The 20008-nt window shown below is 25.9% G+C and overlaps 4 protein-coding genes across 5 annotated transcripts in view; 1 reads left to right on the forward strand and 3 right to left on the reverse strand.

The window, feature by feature from the left end:
- Positions 1–325: 325 nt before the first annotated feature.
- On the reverse strand, positions 326–1209 carry LOC126899900 (sentrin-specific protease 1-like). Its single transcript, XM_050675157.1, has 2 exons — positions 1196–1209; positions 326–1074 (listed from the first exon to the last, which is right to left on the reverse strand). Exon 2 carries the CDS (start codon positions 1067–1069, stop codon positions 488–490), a length of 582 nt encoding a protein of 193 aa, XP_050531114.1. The 5' UTR covers positions 1070–1074; positions 1196–1209; the 3' UTR covers positions 326–487.
- A 129-nt stretch (positions 1210–1338) lies between these two features.
- Positions 1339–2835, reverse strand: LOC126895742 (uncharacterized). Its single transcript, XM_050667940.1, has 5 exons — positions 2559–2835; positions 2201–2304; positions 1812–1961; positions 1554–1683; positions 1339–1451 (listed from the first exon to the last, which is right to left on the reverse strand). Exons 1-5 carry the CDS (start codon positions 2728–2730, stop codon positions 1339–1341), a joined length of 669 nt encoding a protein of 222 aa, XP_050523897.1. The 5' UTR covers positions 2731–2835.
- Positions 2836–7073: 4238 nt separating this feature from the next.
- LOC126899931 (uncharacterized) overlaps positions 7074–20008 on the forward strand; it is a 16876-nt gene continuing 3941 nt past the window's right edge. The window contains exons 1-6 of one of the 2 annotated variants that reach the window (XM_050675219.1): positions 7074–7172; positions 7228–7279; positions 7648–7668; positions 14727–14744; positions 16692–16712; positions 17207–17347. In XM_050675219.1, coding sequence (XP_050531176.1) covers positions 7170–7172; positions 7228–7279; positions 7648–7668; positions 14727–14744; positions 16692–16712; positions 17207–17347 — 256 coding nt within the window. In that variant the 5' untranslated portion in view covers positions 7074–7169. The remainder of the gene's footprint in view (positions 7173–7227; positions 7280–7647; positions 7669–14726; positions 14745–16691; positions 16713–17206; positions 17348–20008) is intronic. The other variant, XM_050675229.1, reaches the window with a different exon arrangement.
- Positions 8389–10513, reverse strand: LOC126899859 (uncharacterized). Its single transcript, XM_050675093.1, has one exon. The coding sequence runs from the start codon at positions 9926–9928 to the stop codon at positions 9062–9064; it is 867 nt and encodes a 288-aa protein (XP_050531050.1). The 5' UTR covers positions 9929–10513; the 3' UTR covers positions 8389–9061.

Consider the following 20008-nt stretch of genomic DNA (forward strand, 5'->3'; position numbering starts at 1 on the left):
AAATTATAAACAAATAAGTTTAGTTACCCCTATTCAATATACCGCATTCATAAAAAATACAGAAAATTTTTTTTATAATTAAAATAGTATTTAAAAAATAAACAAAAGTTATGAAATTCTTTATGAATCGTCATTTAGTAAAATTAAAATTAAGTTGTTAAGATAGTAGATACGCTTGTTAATTTAAAAATTTATAATTGGCTGACTTTTTAACTTAATTGTATCCATAACTGTATATTATAATATTTGTATATTCACATAACAAGAACATTAAATTATTTCAGTTAAGATAAATTTATATTAAATTTGAATTTCTTTAATGAAATGTTACAAAGAAAAATAAGATTAAAATAAAATAACAAAACAACAATTAAACATAGAAAAAGTAAAAAAATGTTTGGTGGTATACAAATAAAAATTTCAATTTATAGTGAATATTAAGAAAATTGATATAAAATACAAAAATAAAATTTCATTCATAAAAATATTAATTGAATAGCTCGCCAGCAATAATTTCATTTTTGTGTCTTAATCTTATAAAAGGCATAAAATTTGCATTTATTGGTGTTGTATCTCCTCGAGACATTTTTTCTGCCAGCTCAACAGTAAATGGCCCACAATCATGTCCATTGGTTTGGCGAGATGTCTCACCTATTTGTAATGCCCATGTAGAAGCTTTTCCTTTTTTGTCCATCTCCCATTCAATTAAGAAATTTTTTAATACCATTGGATAAGGACCCTTATACGACTTAAGACTATCATATGATGTCACAGTCTTTTCAGGTATATTAACCACTGTCAATATCCAATGACTCCCATATACATTCATGGGCACAAAAAGTAATTTTATTGTGTGAATATCTTTTTTTATCCATCTTCTTACAGCTGGATAACCTCCTCGAAGATACGCTACAATAAAATCAGTGACAACTGCATAAACTTCACCTTCTGACCGTTTTACTATCATTTTAATGTACTCATTAATTGTGTCTGAAGTATACCAAGATGTGGGCGATTTAAATGAAGGTGCATTATACTGATCAAGAGATTTTGTGTTCTGATCTTGCATTACTTCTGCAAGTGTAACCATATTTAAACATTTTTCATAAAATTAATAAAAAACTTTGTTGAACAGTTTACAATTAGTTAAGTTTATTTAAGATTTTGGACTATGAAATTAAACACGTATAATTACTTTTGTTTAAAACGTCCATGGAGCCCCTTAATGACACGCCTCTGCAGAGGTTATATTAATTTAACACGTATTATAATTATTAATTATGTTTAATAAATAATCTTTTTTTATTATATTTTACATAAAATAAATAGATTAAATAACTAATTACCATTTTCTTTCTTTGATACTTTTATTACTTCAATAGTGGACAGAGCAAGTAAATTTACATCATTCGGCGTATTTAAGGTCAAAGGATTCGAACTAACTTTTGGCTCTAAAATAATTTATGTTTTAAAATATTACATATTTGTTTCAAAAATCAAAACGTTTATTATATTATTTTTTAAAAATGAATTATATTTTAAAAGTTGTATACTTTTTATGACTTTTTCATCTTCTCCGGATGAATTTCTTTTTAAATTTGGTCGAGCAGTAATATTAGAAGATATCTCAAAAAGTTGTTTTTTTATTTCGGATTTGCGTTCCAAATTTTTATTATGAAAACTCTTAACGGATCATAAAAATATAATTAATTATATGATAAATTTATTTAAGAAATCTGCTTTAAGTCCAAAAAATGGTTTAGGATATACCCTAAAATCTTTTTATTAAAATAAAGCATAATAAAATATACCTTTTCTAACAAATCAGCTGATATTAATAGCGGATTGTCTTTTGAAATTGCTAATTTTTTTTTTTCTGTTGAATTAAAAATTTCATTTTTATATTTTTCAGATTTTTCATTCTGAAAAAGTGTTCCGAATTCTCTTTGCTGCATCATATTCTAGGTAACCAAAGAGATATTTAAATAAACAAATAAACTATACTTAATATTATATTATTATCTTCGATAAAAATTGAATTTCCCATAAAAATCTAATAGAAAAAATAGCAGAATAATATTAAACATTATGTTACCGCATTTATATTAAGGGGGTTGATAGTTTATTTTATATTTTTGAATCAGACAAACCCCAATAACATAGCTAAATCGAATAAATATATTAATATAATTATAGTTACCAATTTTTCTGGAATAATTTTATCATTTTTATTCGTTTTTCGATACGTGCGTTTTTTTGGAATAATGGAATTTTTTATAGGATAAATATTTTTATTAATAATTGCTGCAAATTGAATATAATTTTAATAATTATTAATTAAATAATCAATTTCGAAAAAGGTTTTTAATATTAAAATAGTTAAATTAAAGTAAAGCGACTGAATTATTGTTATATATGAATAAGAGAACTTATTATTAATTTTTCTTATATTTTATATTAAAAAACTCTTTCTCTATTCAAAATAATTATNTTTATATTAAAAAACTTTTTCTCTATTCGAAATAGTTAGTTTAATTATTAATCTTAATAGTGTTTACAGATAATTCTTCCATCTTTAGTTGACTTTTTTGATATTTGTCCTTTATTTGTATTATTTAAAACACAATTGGAATGCATGAAACGACGATTCCATATTTCTTCAACTCTGCGTATGACCTTATGTAAGTTTGATTCATTTGTTTGACCAAAAATATTTTTTTCACTTGCCATATCAATAACTAATTAAATAAATCTTAATAATTACACAAGACGATAGTTTATTTTTCACGGGAAAAAATGAAGTGAACTGAAATGTCGATAAAATCAACATTTACATTTAATTATCAAGGAAACTTAATTGTAAAAATTGATTAAAAAAATGTATAAGCCAATTATAAATAAATTTAGTATAAACAATACTTATTTATTTTAATTGTATTATTGGTCATAGAATACAATATTTTAAGAATTTTTTACAGAAAATTATCAAAAAATATATATATATTTTAAAGATATTTTGAAGAAAAACCTTTTGTATTTATTTGTTTATTTATTACATTAATTTACAAATGATAGAGATTTTTTTATGAAAGTTCAAGTGGAATAAATTTGGTATCGGTTAATNAAATGATAGAGATTTTTTTATGAAAGTTCAAGTGGAATAAATTTGATATCGGTTAACAGAATATTTATGCATATAAAATTTAATCTGTATGAAATAAAATATCAACGTTTGGATTTATTCTCTTGCAACTATTAAAAATTTTGCCCATGTGAAATTGCTATTACCATTTAGTTATTAACAAAAAACATCATGCCATGCGATTATAATTAACATAAAAATTTATTAAGTTGAATATATAATATAGTTTAACAATTTAATTAATAATTGAATTAATGACATAATAATTCTGATAAAAGAAAATAACAGGAGATTTGAATTAATTTTAACGACTTTAACAAATCGAAAATAACTTTAGGGTTTAACTACCTTATAGGTTTAATTATTATTTGCATTTTTAATGTTATTATTATTATTATTTAGTTTTTTTTTTTGACAATAACGGTTATGTTTGTAACTTCAATATATATCAAGAAAATGACAAATTATCCAAAGAAATCAAGGAAATTTTAGAGAAATATTAAGATACAGAACCAAGGAGATGACCGTTTAAAATCATTTTTGGAAGCTGAAGAAACAATAAAATATACAAGTGAAACATTTTAAAATGAAATAATTGAATCCTGCAATAAAATTATTTTAAATAAAATCGTAACAAACATAAATTCCCAAAGATGTTTCAAAATACTTGCTGATGAAACGGCCGACATTGGTGGAAGCGAACAAGTAACTTTGTGTGTTCGATATTTNCACCCAGAGAAAAACCTCGATCTATATAATAAATTCATTGTTCAATTTGATAAATATATCATTACTATTGAATCAATGATATATTTATCAATATGATAATTTTTTTCTTGTCTTGAACAATAATTATTTATAAGAATAGTTATTTTGTTCGTATTAATAAAACATTATCATAAACCCTTGATAAAATTTCTCTTTCAATTTTGATTGAGGTTTTTCTTTGGGTGTGGTGAAAGCGAAAAAGTAACTTTGTGTGTTCGATATTTAGATGTTGAAAATATGATTATCAAGGAAGAATTCTTCAGTTTTTGCCTACAATAGATACTACTGGAAAAGGTTTATATATTATTATTCAAAATTTACATTCATTTGGTGTAGAAACAAAATACCTTAGAAGACAGTGTTACGATGGATGTGCTTCTATGTCTGGTCAATTTAACGGAGCTCAATCTCTTATTCATCAAATTTATCCGCTTGCGACGTTTGTTCATTGTGCTGTTCATGTTTTAAACCTTGCTATTTCTTATTCATCTTCTATACAAAAAACATGAAATTGATTAGGAACAAAATCTAAAGTTAGAGATTTTTTCATATACCCAAAGCGAAAAGATGTGTTGAAAAGTCAAATCGAAGAAAGTCAAAAATGTATAACTAAAAAATCATTAAAACAATTATGTGCGACTAAATGAGTTGAACGTTTTTATGCTGTCAATGATTTTCTTGAGCTTTTTGTGTACCTAATTGAATCGTTATTTATAATTTCGAAGTGGAATGACACTGAAACATCATCAAAAGCAAGTAATTTACGAACATCAATACTGAAAGGAGATTTTATTATTTGTTTACTTATTATAAATAAAGTATTTAGTTATGAGTTACTTTGTTTAAAACAACTTCAAAGAAATTAGCAGGTACACAGCATTGTTATTATCAATGGTAGTAAGGCACATTGTTGTGAGTTTATAAATACACTAACTGTCAATACAGAAAGTATATCTATGATAGTCATAATTGATAATAAACAATCCGTGACTGCGACATTGATATCATATAAACCATTTAGCTACCTGTATTTGTAATCATATCATCATGTGTATTATACATGTATATTAACTCAAAAATTTGAAACTTTAAATGTTTATATCTAATAAACTAATAAAGTTATATTAAAAATTCAAATGCCATTTACTATTTAATTAAAAATCCAAACATTTTATTATATTCAAAATATGTGTTCCCATTTAAAAGACAAAAAGACAAAGTTGACACCCTTACAAGGCATAAGGGATGAACATAAAAAGTTTTAAATAGTTAATAATTTAAGAATAATGTGTAACTAAAGAAAACCAAAAATAATGTTTAAATTATATTTATTCTACAAGTAAATGAGTGGGTTATGATAAAAAAATCAGTCTGTATACTGTAATATAGTTTATCATTTGTAAAGCTGGAAGTAAAACATTTTTGTAATGTTTCGTTTAATTGTAATTTCCTGATCTATTATTACTAGACCAGGAATTAAATATTTATAAACATTTTTGAAAACGATAGTATTATTAATTTTGCAAAAAGAAGAAAAACAAAATATTTTAGTATATAAGACGAAATGGAATGAATCGTAGAGGAGAGAGGACCTCAGGAGCACCGAAGGTAATCTCTTTTCGCGCGGTACGTTTATGACATTAAGTTTTCATTTTGTGTATTGTTTTATTGTGTTTTTAGTGTATATTTATTTTGTATGTTTTGCATTGTTTAATTATATCTATAATAAATACATTTGAGTTATTATTAAACTTTTATTACTTTAAGTTAAGACACTAGGTTTGTTTCTTTTAAGATACAACAGTACCAAAATTTCAAATTTCAAATTGTTTGTCAATTCCTAAAATAGTAATTAGAAAAATAGTAAGTTTTTTTTTACGTCAGTAAACATTTCTACAATTTTCGTTTATGAGGTTCATTAAAAATTGGACACCACCCGAGAAATCATTCAAAATACGCCACTGCATCTATTTAAACACCAAGAGTTACATTGATATGATTACTAGGACTTTTATTAAAATGATTCATTACAATAAAAATACAATAAAGCATTTTTATCGAAAATTTGAGTTTTCCTCATAAATTTACTATTAATAAAATTATATAAGTTTTTGATCACATATCAATCTAAAAAATAGAATATTTTTTTTTACTCGTGAGATTTTCTATTTAATGATATAAATTATATACTTGCAAGTTAAACTAAAATTTTGTTTAAAAGTATTTGAAATTCACTCAATTGTCATAATATTAAAATTTAATATATTGCTTATAAATATTATTTTTTGTTTAACAATGAAATACTACTTATTTTATTGCTAAACAAGAGACTTTTACTTTATATGACAACGCTGCAATAACATTTACTAAGCTTTCCTTGGTCTTAGTTTTACCATTAAAAGGAAATAATATGTTTGCTAAATGCTGGCACTCTTGTTACGAACAGATTATTCGTCCTTCATCAACATTAACAATTAACAACTATTCTAGTGCCTGATCAGCACAAACGACCCTACAGCTCAACTATAAGTATGAGGCGCGCGGGTGTAAATAAACCGATTTCACAATTTTCTTGAATTAATTAAAAACAAAACTAAGTCATTCGACATTTTACCACGTTAAAACGCGGCAACTAAACTTTATTGATCTGATAACTCACGTAGTATTTTTGTAGTCACTAAATTAAATACTATTATTATTTATTTATTATTATTATTTCGGGTTATGTACACTCACCGCCGTTGCTCACCTAACTTGGATACCACCAACTTCTCTAGAGATCCAGTCAGGTTATATTTAAATAATATTAAATAGAAATAAATGCTAGTTATCGTTGTTAGTTGAGAGTCTATATTTATTTGGTCACGAAACCACTGATGCTTTTTTAGTGAGATATAAATTATATAGGACCAGCGTTGCCCCGTTTAGATACAGCTTATCCAACTGTTAGGACCCTAGCGGGAAATCACGTTACAATCGGATAAAAGATTTTATATTACAATTTTTCTACGCTTGTGACCCAAAAATAATATCGATTACAAATAGAACTGTTGTCTAGTTAATATTTATACACGTTCCTGCTTTATCTGAAAAATGATTAAATTAAATAAAAAACCACCTGTTGATGAATTTTTACACAGCAATTATTTCATTAAAATGTTAGAAAAATGTGATTACAAAACATTTTACGGATTATTAAAAAAAAAATTGTTTTTACAAAACGTTTTGAAATTTCATAAAAGAATTTAAAGTAAAAAAAATGGTAAGTAACTTCTGATGTAGTTAATTTAAAAATCTAATTTTGTTATTTTTTTCAGAATTTATATTATTTAATCACGATTTTAACATTAAACTTTATTCTACCAGAAGGTAATATTTATATATAATCATAATCAATAATATCAAAATAAATGTATGGTCCGCTTATTTAAAAAAACCATTCAAATAATTTTATTTGACCGACACCAAGTAGTTGGGATTAAGGCGAGGAAGAAGAAAAAGAAGAATTCTAATAACTTTATTTCTATAAATAATTGAACATCCCAAATGCAGCATTCTAAAATTGCGGCACGAGGAAAAGCATAAGAAATAAACTTTCGCTTTATAATGAAATTACTACAAACAATGAATATCGGATTTCTTTGTATAATCATACAATTTCATAATTTTAATCAATTCTGAATGAATCCAGAATATACATATGAAAAATATATGTTTTTTTGATTATTTTGTTTCAGTGTTGACCCGTTCGTGTTTCCGTGAGTATTATATAGTTATAATATAAATAAATCATGTTAAATATCATGCTTACTGTAAAAAAAAAACTATTTCCGAGGGTAGTATATCTAGGCACCTCTTTAAAGTATTTATATTGATACAATTAAATGAACTAAATAAAATTGTTGATTAATTGGTGATAATTTTTGTAATTTTAATTTCTAAAATATTAGTATTATAAGATTTAGGTAACAGTTGAGGTGCGGAATAATGATGTGGAATTCACTATTTTTATAAAACACACAAATAAGTACTTTACTAGATCACATGACTCATGTTTTGCCTAAAAGTTATAATAATTTAAATTTTGAATAGTTAACAAAATTATATACATAAAGTAAATACTTTAATCATAGGCGCAATTATAATATTAAAGCAAAAATATCGGGATGCTAAAATTATGTTATACTTATGTTATTATTAGGGCTAGGGACTTCATGCCCTTAAAAACCTTAAAAAATGTATGCATTTATGCTCTTAAAAATCACTAAATATGCTCTTAAAATATGCATTAAAAAAAATTACAAGAATTACAGTATTTAATAAAACCTTTTTATTTTAATATCTAAATATAAATATAAAAATCATAAATTTTTATTTATAGTAAAAAAAAACTTGTAGTAACAAGTAATTGTTTTTCTTCTTTCATCGTGTTTCAGTCTAAAATAATAAAAATTATACTTTTTTAAAATAACAACTTTGAAATTGAATAAATGTGTTTATTTTTTAAATTAACATAGTAATAATTACCTTGAACATTACATTGAACTATTAGATATTTTCGTAAGTTAGAAAATTTGAATGACCTCCTGTTATCTGCCAAAATATTTTTATATTTTGAAAAGGAACGTTCCACGTCAATGGAACTTATTGGTGCAAATTTAAAAAACGGAATATCACCACTACTAATATCTGCAGGCAATCCGTCCATATATTCATTTTGTCCATTTATAATGTTTGATATTATTTGTAGTTGATCAAATCCAACATTTTTCTCCATAACTTTTTGGAATTTGTCATCAATTGCTTTAGCTTGGACAGAATCTCCAATTTTTGCAGAATTAATGTATTCTTCTGTAGATTTAATTATTTTAATGGATTCAGTTAGTGCCATGCCTTGGGTTTCAAGTCGAGTGATAGATGTTGAAATAAATCTATAATTATACATGATAAAAGCTAAATTTGCTTCCAAATTATCTGATTTTAAAATTTGTTTACATTTTTTGATAGATTCTGCATCGTTCTCATCAAGCATATCAATAACCTGTTTAATTATTTTAAAATGTTTGCTATAGTATAAAGCAGCATCTATCCATGTACCCCACCTGGTTAAAATTGGTTGAGGAGGTAATAGAATATCAGGTGAAACAGATTTTAATGTTTGAATAGTAGACGGCGCTTTAAGAAAAATGTTTTCACATTGCATACGAGTTGATCGGCGTTTTTATACTGGTTTCTTATCTCTTCAGCAACTCGATGAAGCCCGTGCGCCAAGCAAGTTACGTGTATTATTTTAGAATACAAATTTTGAATTGCTTTACCGGCCTTAATCATATAAGGCGCGACATCAGTTACAAATAAAAGTACGTCATCGTATTTCACACCTTGTGGCCAGAGCAAGTTCAACGATTGATCAAAAAGCTTAAAAATGCTCGAATGGTTTACTTTTTCTAACTCTTCCGAATTCAACAAATAAATACAACCCGGTTCATCAATTGTAAGAGTTCCAATTATAACGTTTGCAATAAAGCGTCCTTCTGCGTCACTGGTTTCGTCTATTGAGACCCAAACATTTTTTCCGTCAACAAACTTTTTAATTTTTTCTATTGTTTCCAAATATAAATAGTCAACATAACCTTTTCGGAGAGTGGCATCTTTCGATATTTCTTTTTTAGTATACAACTCCAAGAATTCTCGAAAATGTTTATTTTTTAATTTATAAAAAGTTATATTAGCCGATAACATTGCTTTACATAAATCTTTATTAAAATCGTTTTTCTTTGTGAAAGAAGTGGATACAAGTTGTTGAGTTTTTTTTGGTTTCAATTGTTGCCAATAAAGACCCTGAATGTGTTTTGCTGTTTTTATGTGTTGAATTACAGTAAATCTTTTCTCAGCACTAACTTTAATGTCACATATTTTACAAAATAAAACAGATTTATCCGCCGAAAATATTATTTCACCGAATTCTTTTACAAAATCGTTTAGCCGATCATAAACTTTTGGTTTTGGTCTAGGCATTTTTATTATTTTATTGAGGATTCAAGCAATACTACAAGAAAACACGATACCACGAAGAACGCACACCAACTATCAACTTATCAAAAATATAAATATTCAAGGGGCACGTCCGGTCAATGGGAGTAGGTAATGGTCATAGAATGTTATTTTGGTGTCATTATCGCCTTTTGGAATCACGTATGTCAGTGTGTGGTTTACCTACTCATAAATAACAATACGAGTGATCGACCGAGAAACAAACACTAATTTTACAAACGTAAAAACCATAAAATTAATATTTCTGATCTAGAAAATCGACTTAAATTTAAATGTTTAGTGTAAAATATTTATAAAAACTAACATTTTATATCAAAAATGATCAAATGTGCACTTATAAACAAAAAATGGCTAAATATGCAAAATATGCAACTAAAAATTTTTAATTTAAACTCGTATTACTAGGAAACAAATTTCTATAATACTTAGCTATGTTTTTAATGATAATTGTAAAATATGCAAACTCTTAGAAGTCCCTAGCCCTAGTTATTATACTTATTATACTTTTGTTTATTATACTGGTAAGGGTGTCAACTTTGTTTTTTTAAATGGTAACACATATTTTTAATTTAATAAAATGTTTGAGTTTTTAATTCAATAGTAAATGGCATTTGAATTTTTAATGAAACTTAATTGGTTTATTAGATATAAACATTTAAAGTTTCAAATTTTTGAGTTAATATATAGGTATAATACACAAGGGATTAAAAATATAGGTAGCTAATTGATTTTTTATGACATCGATATTAGCAGGTACACAGCATTGTTATTATCAATGATAGTAAGGTACATTGTTGTGAGTTTATAAATACACTAACTGACAATACAAAAAGTATATCTATTGATAGTCATAATTGATAATAAACAATCCGTGACTGTGATAACAATATCAAAAAAAACCAATTTGCTACTTGTATTTGTGATCCCTTGTGTATTATACCTATATATTAACTCAAAAATTTGAAACTTTAAATGTTTATATCTAATAAACCAATTAAGTTTCATTAAAAATTCAAATGCCATTTACTATTGAATTAAAAACTCAAACATTTTATTAAATTAAAAATATGTGTTGCCATTTAAAAAAACAAAGTTGACACCCTTACCAGGCATAAGGGATGAACTTAAAAAGTATTACATAGTTAATAATTCAAGAATAATGTGTAACTAAAGATAATAATAAAAAAAAAAATTTTAATTATTATTATTCTGTAATTAATTGAGTGGGTTATGATAAAAAAATCACCCTGTATATAAGTTTAAAATTTATATGATTTTAAATTTTTGTCTAGTAACTAGGCTAGATACATAATGAGGTATCTACACTTAAAAAACTAATTAAACCTTTATGTATACATCGGGTGTACACAATAAGTATAAGTAATCCGACATTAGCTAGACTGAGTATGTGACTCGGACTAAGATTTAACAAATTGTATTAATTTAGAAAAAAAAAATGCCCAATTAAATAGAAACGATAGCACAGTGGATGTGGCATAATTGGAACAAGTATAAATGTATCTAACATTGATTAAATTCACTATCATAAAAAACGTTTCGATTCAAATCTGTAGATCGAGTTTAATTTTTAAAAAATTGGTGGATTATTCTAAAAGCTACGTGATATCTTATTTCCTTGTTTGTATCCTAATTACAAGTTTTATGATTTATAAGTGTAATATATTGACAACCCTGTTTCGCTTCGTTATACACGATGCCCCGCTACCCCGCGAAATTGATATTTAAAAATTTAATATTGTATAATTTTGTTCAACTTCGACTGCCATATCATTTGTACGTAGAAGATAAGTTGTCAGGACATATTTTTTTTTGTAATTTATAGTACGTAATATAAGTTTTAATTTAACATATCTTTAAAGGACGCAGTATTTCAGGAACATTTTCAAAAGTTAATACCTTGATATACCTTCTTTACAAGTTTTATGATTTATACATGATATATATGAATAAATATTTATTGTAACTGTTGGATACACATCGGTCGAATGTGATACTCAGGAATTAGGTGATGTTATTACTTATATTATGTAATAAACAAAAAAAAAAGATTAAAGATGACGGGGATAAAGATGGTAAAAATGAAATGGTATCTCGGGGTCGAACTATATTTATTTATTAAATAATAAAATATCCCTACCTCACTTATTCCTATTCTTGTTTATTACGTAATTTTTTAGAAGTAAGGCATGCAAATAAATATTCGCACTTACCTTTATTTCCTTTTGTAATTGATTGAGTTGGTTTTATGGTGGTTTCTTCTTCAGTGTCAACAGTCGTTTATACTGTCTTGCGTTTATTTCGACTAATTAGTCTCTCTGTGTATATTAGATTTAGAAAAAAAAAGGTTCTCTATAATGGGACCTGCGTCTATTCTATTTTGTTATCTTTTTTTTATTTTCTTTAAATTCCTATTATATTATACTATGTTTTTACTAATAATATTTTCGATGAATTCCCTATAGTCGATATCGATATTCTTAAAATTTACTCTGAACTTGTCAAAATATAATTATAAGAATATGTATATCTATATTCAAAATATAATTAACAAGACTTTGGTGGCCCAGTGTTTCTCAGCGTAAAGCCTTGGCTAGCGCGGACATAGTTAACCTCGTTAATATATTGTAGTAAACAAAAAGAAATAAAAATAAGGGTAGCATAGCGTGGGGTATGTTAGGAATGAATAGAAATATAACGCAGGTTGGGTTTGTGTGGTGTTTTGCACTAATATATTTATCATTTAATAATTTATAAAACCAGTCAAGTATAGATGATATCTGACAGTGATTAAAATCACTATCATAAAAAACGCTTCGATGCAAATCTGTAGATAGTGTTTAATTTTAAGAATTTGGTGATTTATTCTAAAAGTAAAATTAACTCCTATTTTTAATATTTTAGAAATAATCAGTGTAAAATATCATTTTTAACCTATTATTTGATATTTTAAAGTTAATTTTTTAAAAGTTTATAATAAAAAAAAAGTTGAATTTTTTACCATAACTTTTAGCTCAACTTCAAATTTGAATTTGACATCATTAAATAGAAAATTTTTTGAGAATTAAAAAAATTGTATCGTTAAGATTAATATGCAGTTAGGAAGTCTTATAAATACTATTTATTAGAGATAGAAAGTTTAGTTCATTTCTGTGAATAGTTCATTAGTTCATAGTTCATTCAAGTGAATAGTTCAAATGAACTATTCTTAAGTTCACTAATTTTATTGATCATGCTGATACTGTTTAGCAATGAACTATTCATTTTATCACTATTAGTATAGCAGTACACAGTTCAGTTGTAGTTCACATTACTTATGGGCAATTAAGTTATAAACTAACCCTTAACCTGAACATCATAAACTAAGAAAAAATTATTATCAATACCCTCATGGCTCATGTTATCATTATCACCTAATTCAAGGTAGATATACTGACCAGTAGTCCTAAGTTAAATCAGAAATCTGATCTAATATTTGTACATAGTATGAATTTATTTTATTGTTAAACAGTTAAAAACCGTGTAACATTTTAACAATATAATTTATTTGTTATCTAATTGTAAACAGCTATTAACCATTTACAGTATTTCGAACAACGAACCACAGAGAATTTTTAAAGAAGTTCGCGAACTATTTCATTTATACATTGCTACCAATTTTTTTCGAACTGTGAACTGTTAAGTTACAGGTACTGAAACAGTTCAGAATAGTTCATCTAAGTGAATAGTTCAAATGAACTATTCGTTCACAAACTTAACATTTCTACTATTTATAGTAAATTTATCAGAAAAGCTCAATATTTTGTTGGCATTTATACGAAACTCTCGAATTGCACTCACGTAAGAGTCATTATTCTTATAATAAGCTTTTATGATAAACGCACGATGAGCACCCGTCCACTGTTCCATTATAATAAAATCACAATGAAACATAATTAGGCGGCATCTCCTAGCTATCTGGAACCGGATTTACCGTTCTTCTATATTTTTTTGAACAAAAGGTATTTATAAACAAAATGTGAAAGGTTATTATGGGCCACCTTGTATAATCATATTTTATTATACGCTCAATTGAGTAAATCTTTTATTTTATATTTTTAAACGCCAAAAGTGACTAGGAAATGATTACTATTATTTCTATTTTAGTTACCTATTACGATATAAAAGCCAACAAAATATTGAGCTTTTCTGATAAATTTATTATAAATAGTATTTTTAAGACTTCCTATCTGCATATTAATCTTAACGATACAATTTTTTTAATACTCATAAAATTGTCTATTTAATTATGTCAATTTCAAATTTGAAGTTGAGCTAAAAGTTATAGTAAAAAATTCAACTTTTTTTTTATTATAAACTTTTAAAAAATTAACTTTAAAATATCAAATAATAGGTTAAAAATGATATTTTACACTGATTATTTCTAAAATATTAAAAATAGGAGTTAATTTTACTTTTAGAATAAATCACCAAATTCTTAAAATGAAACACTATCTACAGATTTGCATCGAAGCGTTTTTTATGATAGTGATTTTAATCACTGTCAGATATCATCTATACTTGTCCCAGATGTACCATGTTCATACAGTGTCTCAACTTTACTGTGTTACCGCTTTTTATTAATATGCAAAATAATTGAATGTTATACCTACATTATAACTTAAATATCAAGTATATTACGATTATTACCAATCGCCATATAATTTTTACGTATGTTTGTATTATTTTATTTCAAATAATATAGGTAATAAATCTAAATCAGGTAAGTACAAGATAAATTTTACTTGTGCAAAAATTTAACCTTTTTAAATTACCTTTTTAAAGTGTTAATCATAAAATATGTGTTATTTACATATTTGTGTTCAGCAATGTCATTGGCAATACACGCATTTCACCCTCTACTTTGTAGCGAAGAGTGGGTCAGTAGAGAAATATTTTCGAATCCTGTCTTGGAACCATGGGGAACTTGATGGTAGGGAACCGGGAGATATGTTTACTCAACAGGGTGTTTGTCGTGTAAGACATGAGCCAAGATGAATCTATATTATATCAATATATATATTTATAATATATAAATATATAAAGGGAAATAGTATTTATTATAAAAAAATTGTAATGATCCATATATTTTTTAAAAAGTTATAGCATTATAAAGTTAAAAATATAAAAAAGAATTTTTTTACAAAAATCGTATTTTTTTTATTAACATTAATGTCTGTTTTCATAGTAAAAACAAAAAAAAAGTCCGACATTTTTTTTTCGGAAATAAAGTATATTACTTCAACTTTAATTTAAGATATATATTGAAGTGTCAGTATTTCCGGAACACTTTCAAAAAATAAGTTGAAAAAGTTTTACTTTCTATATGCATTTTTAAGTTTTGAACACCCGTATATTGAGTGAAACGGTTCGATTAAAAAAAAAAGTATGTCGATTGAAAGAAGTATATAAATATTATTTCTCATGAAAAACTTGTATTGATCCATACATTTTTCAAAATGTTATATAAATATAAAGTTAAAAATGTAAAATGTAAAATCGACAATTTTCATACAATAATAGCATATGGCACCAATTTTCACCGAGAAGACAAAATAATTTCCAAAATTTTTTCATAATAAAGTATATTACATAAGCTTTTATTTAAGGTATAAGTAAAAGTATCAGTATTTCAAATTCAAAAGTTTAGTTGAAAAAGTTGTTATTTTGAAACACCGCCCGTGGGCATAAATCTGACCCTTTAAATTAATAAAAAAAATATACCAAATGATAGGTAATGACTTCAAGCATCTATAAAAAAAAATTTTTTTGATTTGTTCATTTTTGAAGTTATGGCAGTTTTAAGTAAAAAAAATTGAAAAAATTAGCGATTTTTAAATTTGTAATTTTTTTGGAGGTTTCCCCCATTTACGGGGAACGAGGGAAATTTTTTCAATTTTTGAGGGTAATGTCTTCTGACTAGATACAATTTGTGATCTTTTGATGAAATCAAAAGATCGTTGAAAGAAATCGGTTCGGTGAAAGCTGAGAAAAAGTGGTAACAATCACAAAAAACACATCATAGTAAAATTAATACTTTCTCAGATTCGTATCAAAGCCAACATAGGGATCAAGGTTTTATATTAATTAAAATTTTTAAAAGGGGTTACCAACTAGCTAGGTAAGACTGTAGTCATACCATAGTTGGATTTTCAGAAAATAAAAATCAAACAATTTTTTTATATATTGAAGTGAAACTTCCTTACAAAAGGTCCAAAAAAAGACAGATTATCAAGCATCATGATCGCATAACGGTTGGCCATGGTCGGCATCACGCTTAGCCACGGCCAAAAATTTTTAAAATTCGAAAAAATCTTGATCAAAATCACGCCAAAACTGTTCTAATAAAATTTATGCAGTTTATTCGATTTAAATAAACATTTCTCCGACAACCTATTAAATGTTTACACTTTACTTTTACTAGTCAATTTTATCTAATTTTGAATTAAGTGTATTAATATATGGGATTTTATTAAATTACATATAAGATATAATATCAATAGATGCAATTTTCACGCAATATCTTCATAAAAAAAGAAGTTTCACTTCATCCGCTTGCTCGGATCCACTCATAACATGCACATTAATCATTTATTTTAATATATTTTACAATAACTGTATAAGAAATATATTGTATTTGATAAGTTATTTTAAAATAATATGATTTCAGCATTAGATTCCGAACAAAAAAGTATGCTAATTAATCTATCATTATTTTATGTAATAACGTCGTATACTAAAAAAAAATGCATAATCCGTAGTAAATTATTTATAACGTCTCTTGGGTAAAAAAAATTTATCATAAGCTTTTTTTTTTTTATTACATTATTGTGAAAACTGTAAATAAACTGCATAAAAAGACTTAGAGAAATGTCAATGCAATTTGATGAAATATACAAAAAGAATTTTTTTTCTAATTTATCATAATTTGAGTTACTTCTTAATTTGTATGACAATTTTTATGCAATTACGTTTATTTTAGATACAAATGAAATTTTCAAGGAAGAAAAACCTCTGATTATGGGGATAGGAAATTTTAGTTTCATTTTTACCATTTGTAGGCATTTGTATCGCATAAATTATGCGATTTTCTCATGCTACAATTTCAATTCATATTCCTTGTATATCAGCGTTATTATAATTTTGTTGATCTAAGAACTGTTATGTTAAACTTTTTTCTTTCAGACTGCATTATTTGTCTAATGGAACTTACCTCAAAATTCAGTACTCATAAATGTGGTTGCAAATATCATAATAATTGCATTAATAAATGGAAAACTCAAAAGTATAATGCTACATGTCCTAATTGTCAAGAAATATTACCCAGTAAGATTTTAATAATAAATATTATTAAAATTATAGACAAGAATAAAAATAATGTAGCTATAAATAATTTAGTAATTATTAAAATTTTAAAGAAGATAATTTAGTTATCATAAAGATACTCTATTCCAATACATAAATATATTTCAATAATAATACATAGTTCCTTAATATAATAATAATATAGTTAAAGATTTTTTATTTACATATTTATTTCCATTTTTTTATTATCTGCCCTACTTGGACGATTGAGCCATAGTTTCAACGTCGCATTCATAAACCCATGTTTTATCACCTACTATAATACATTTTAGTAATTTTACATCGTCGTTGACTTTATTAGACTCCTGAGCAACTTCAATTTGCCGCTGTTTTTGTACAGAACTCAACAATTTTGGAACAAATTTTGCTGCTATGCGTTTTATACCCAAAACATTCGAATAAATTTCATGACATGAGCCAATCGATATTCCAACATCATCAACGATTTCTCTGATTGTAATTCGATGATCGTTCATAAACATTTCTTTAAATTTTTCCACGTTTTTATAGGTTGTTGATGTGCTGGGGCGTTTTTCATCTTCAACGTGTTCACGACAATCTTGAAAACGCTTATACCAGGAATAAGCAACTCAAAGTTATTAGAGGGCCAATTTATTAAAATAATTTAATAAAATAATTAAAATAATATTAAAATAATTTAATTAAATATAAATAGATATTTGTTTAGTGTGATTTTTGAGCATGTGTCGCTTCTAGTGACAACGCGGCAAAATCGACTTCAATTTCGGACGAAGTAGGTGACTTAATATTTCATCTGTAAGTCGATTTCTATGCTTTGATTTAATATGTTTCATGTTTGAAAATGTACATTCACAAATGTAAGTAGTCCCAAACATGGATAACATTTTTAATGCGAATTCTCGTAAAAGTGGATATTTTAGAATAGGTAGTTTTTTCCAGAAGCTTATATCAATCTATTTTGTAGATAATAATAATGGATCTGTTTGTAACTCACATAATTCTAATTGAAGTTCAGCATCTTGCTTTTCAATTTCAACTGCCATTGGATTATTAAACAAATTTATTTAATGGCGCATAAGTTCAATTTCTACAAATCGTCTTTCGAATTCTACAGTTAATTCGTCCAAGTGGGTAATACAATAATGAAAATTAAACTCATCGTTCAATTCTATTTTTATAATTTCGCAACACGGAAAATGAATTAGTTTTTTTTCAACGACTAAATTTTTAAAAACTACCAATTTTTTTCTGAAAATCCAATAATTTGAGAAATTGTTTGTTTTTTTACCTTAAAGTTGTAAATTTAATTTCTTTAAATGTTGAGAAATATCAGTTAAAAATGCAAATAAACATAAAAATTGTTTATCAACCAATTGGTTTTCCAAATACGTTGTATCAATTTTAATATTTGTTTTAAAAAACTCAAGTATTTCTTTTCTCAAAACAAAAAAACGTTCTAGACACTTTCCACGACTTAACCAGCGTACATTCATGTATAATAGTAAATCCCCATACTCACAATCAAGTTCCTCCAAATATGTAATAAAATTACGGTGGTTTAAACTACGGTTACCTCCTCTAATGAGATTAGTAATTTTAAAAACAGTATTCATAACTCCGTCAAGCTTCATTATTTTTCCACACAACTCTCCCTGATGAATAATACAATGTATATCAGGAACATTAACGTTAAATTTGCGTAATAATCCAACAAAACCAATATTTTTGCCAACCATAGCTTTGGCACCATCTGTCACAATCGATGACATTTTTTTGAATCCACCAAATGGTTCAATTGCGTTTTTTACTGAATTAAATATATCACTTCCTTTGGTAGTTTCATGCAAGAAACATAATTGTAATAGCTTTTCATACACTTCAAACTGTGGAGATATTACTCTAACAAATATCAAAAGTTGACTTACATCTGAAACATCTGTGCTTTCTTCCAATGCAATCGAAAAATATGCACAATCCTTCATAATAATTTGCAATGTCTTATGAATGGCACTATCAATGTCAGCTATACTACGTGTCACTGTGCACCTTCAAACTGAAATTTTTTCAAATTCACTGGCAATTTTGTTTTTGTTAATTGATTTAGCCATTTTTACTGCACAATTTTTAACAAATTTGCCATCATTTATGATCATTTATATCGATAAGGTAGAGTATGGACTATAGACTATATATATAGATTATAGAGTATAGACGATAAACTTTAATATTGTATGTTGCAATTTGAAAATGTAGCGCAGGTTAGATAAAAATGGCCCGCGGGCCGCTAGTTACTCACACCTGGCTTATACAGTAATATAAGCTTGTAGCACTTGTAAACCCTTGTTTTTCTCATAGAAAACTCACCATAGGCAATAATTAACATTTTAAACACTTTGTTACACTTCAAATAATTGTTTACATTGATACAAATCCTTGATCCATTTTTTTAACATATGAAAATCGCCCAGCTCATAAAAACGCGTCTAACTATAGCGGTTGCCACTGACAAAGTAAAAAATGAATACAGCTGAAAATCGTATCATAATTCAGGGACATTTGTACAAATATTATGAAAGTTTTAGCTTCGATGCGAAGAGGAGAAGGTATTAATTTTACTATGATATGTTTTTTTTTTTTTTT

Source organism: Daktulosphaira vitifoliae, unplaced genomic scaffold, assembly GCF_025091365.1.
Source record: "Daktulosphaira vitifoliae isolate Bord-2020 unplaced genomic scaffold, ASM2509136v1 Scaffold_1, whole genome shotgun sequence".
NCBI classification, from domain to species: domain Eukaryota; kingdom Metazoa; phylum Arthropoda; class Insecta; order Hemiptera; family Phylloxeridae; genus Daktulosphaira; species Daktulosphaira vitifoliae.

Coding starts and splice junctions, on each gene's coding strand:
- LOC126899900 (XM_050675157.1), bottom strand. CDS start 1,069: ATGCAAGATCAGAACACAAAATCTCTTGATCAGTATAATGCACCTTCA.
- LOC126895742 (XM_050667940.1), bottom strand. CDS start 2,730: ATGGCAAGTGAAAAAAATATTTTTGGTCAAACAAATGAATCAAACTTA. Junction 1,684..1,811: donor CAGCTGATTTGTTAGAAAAG/GTATATTTTATT, acceptor TGATCCGTTAAG/AGTTTTCATAATAAAAATTT. Junction 1,452..1,553: donor AGATGAAAAAGTCATAAAAA/GTATACAACTTT, acceptor AAATTATTTTAG/AGCCAAAAGTTAGTTCGAAT.
- LOC126899859 (XM_050675093.1), bottom strand. CDS start 9,928: ATGCCTAGACCAAAACCAAAAGTTTATGATCGGCTAAACGATTTTGTA.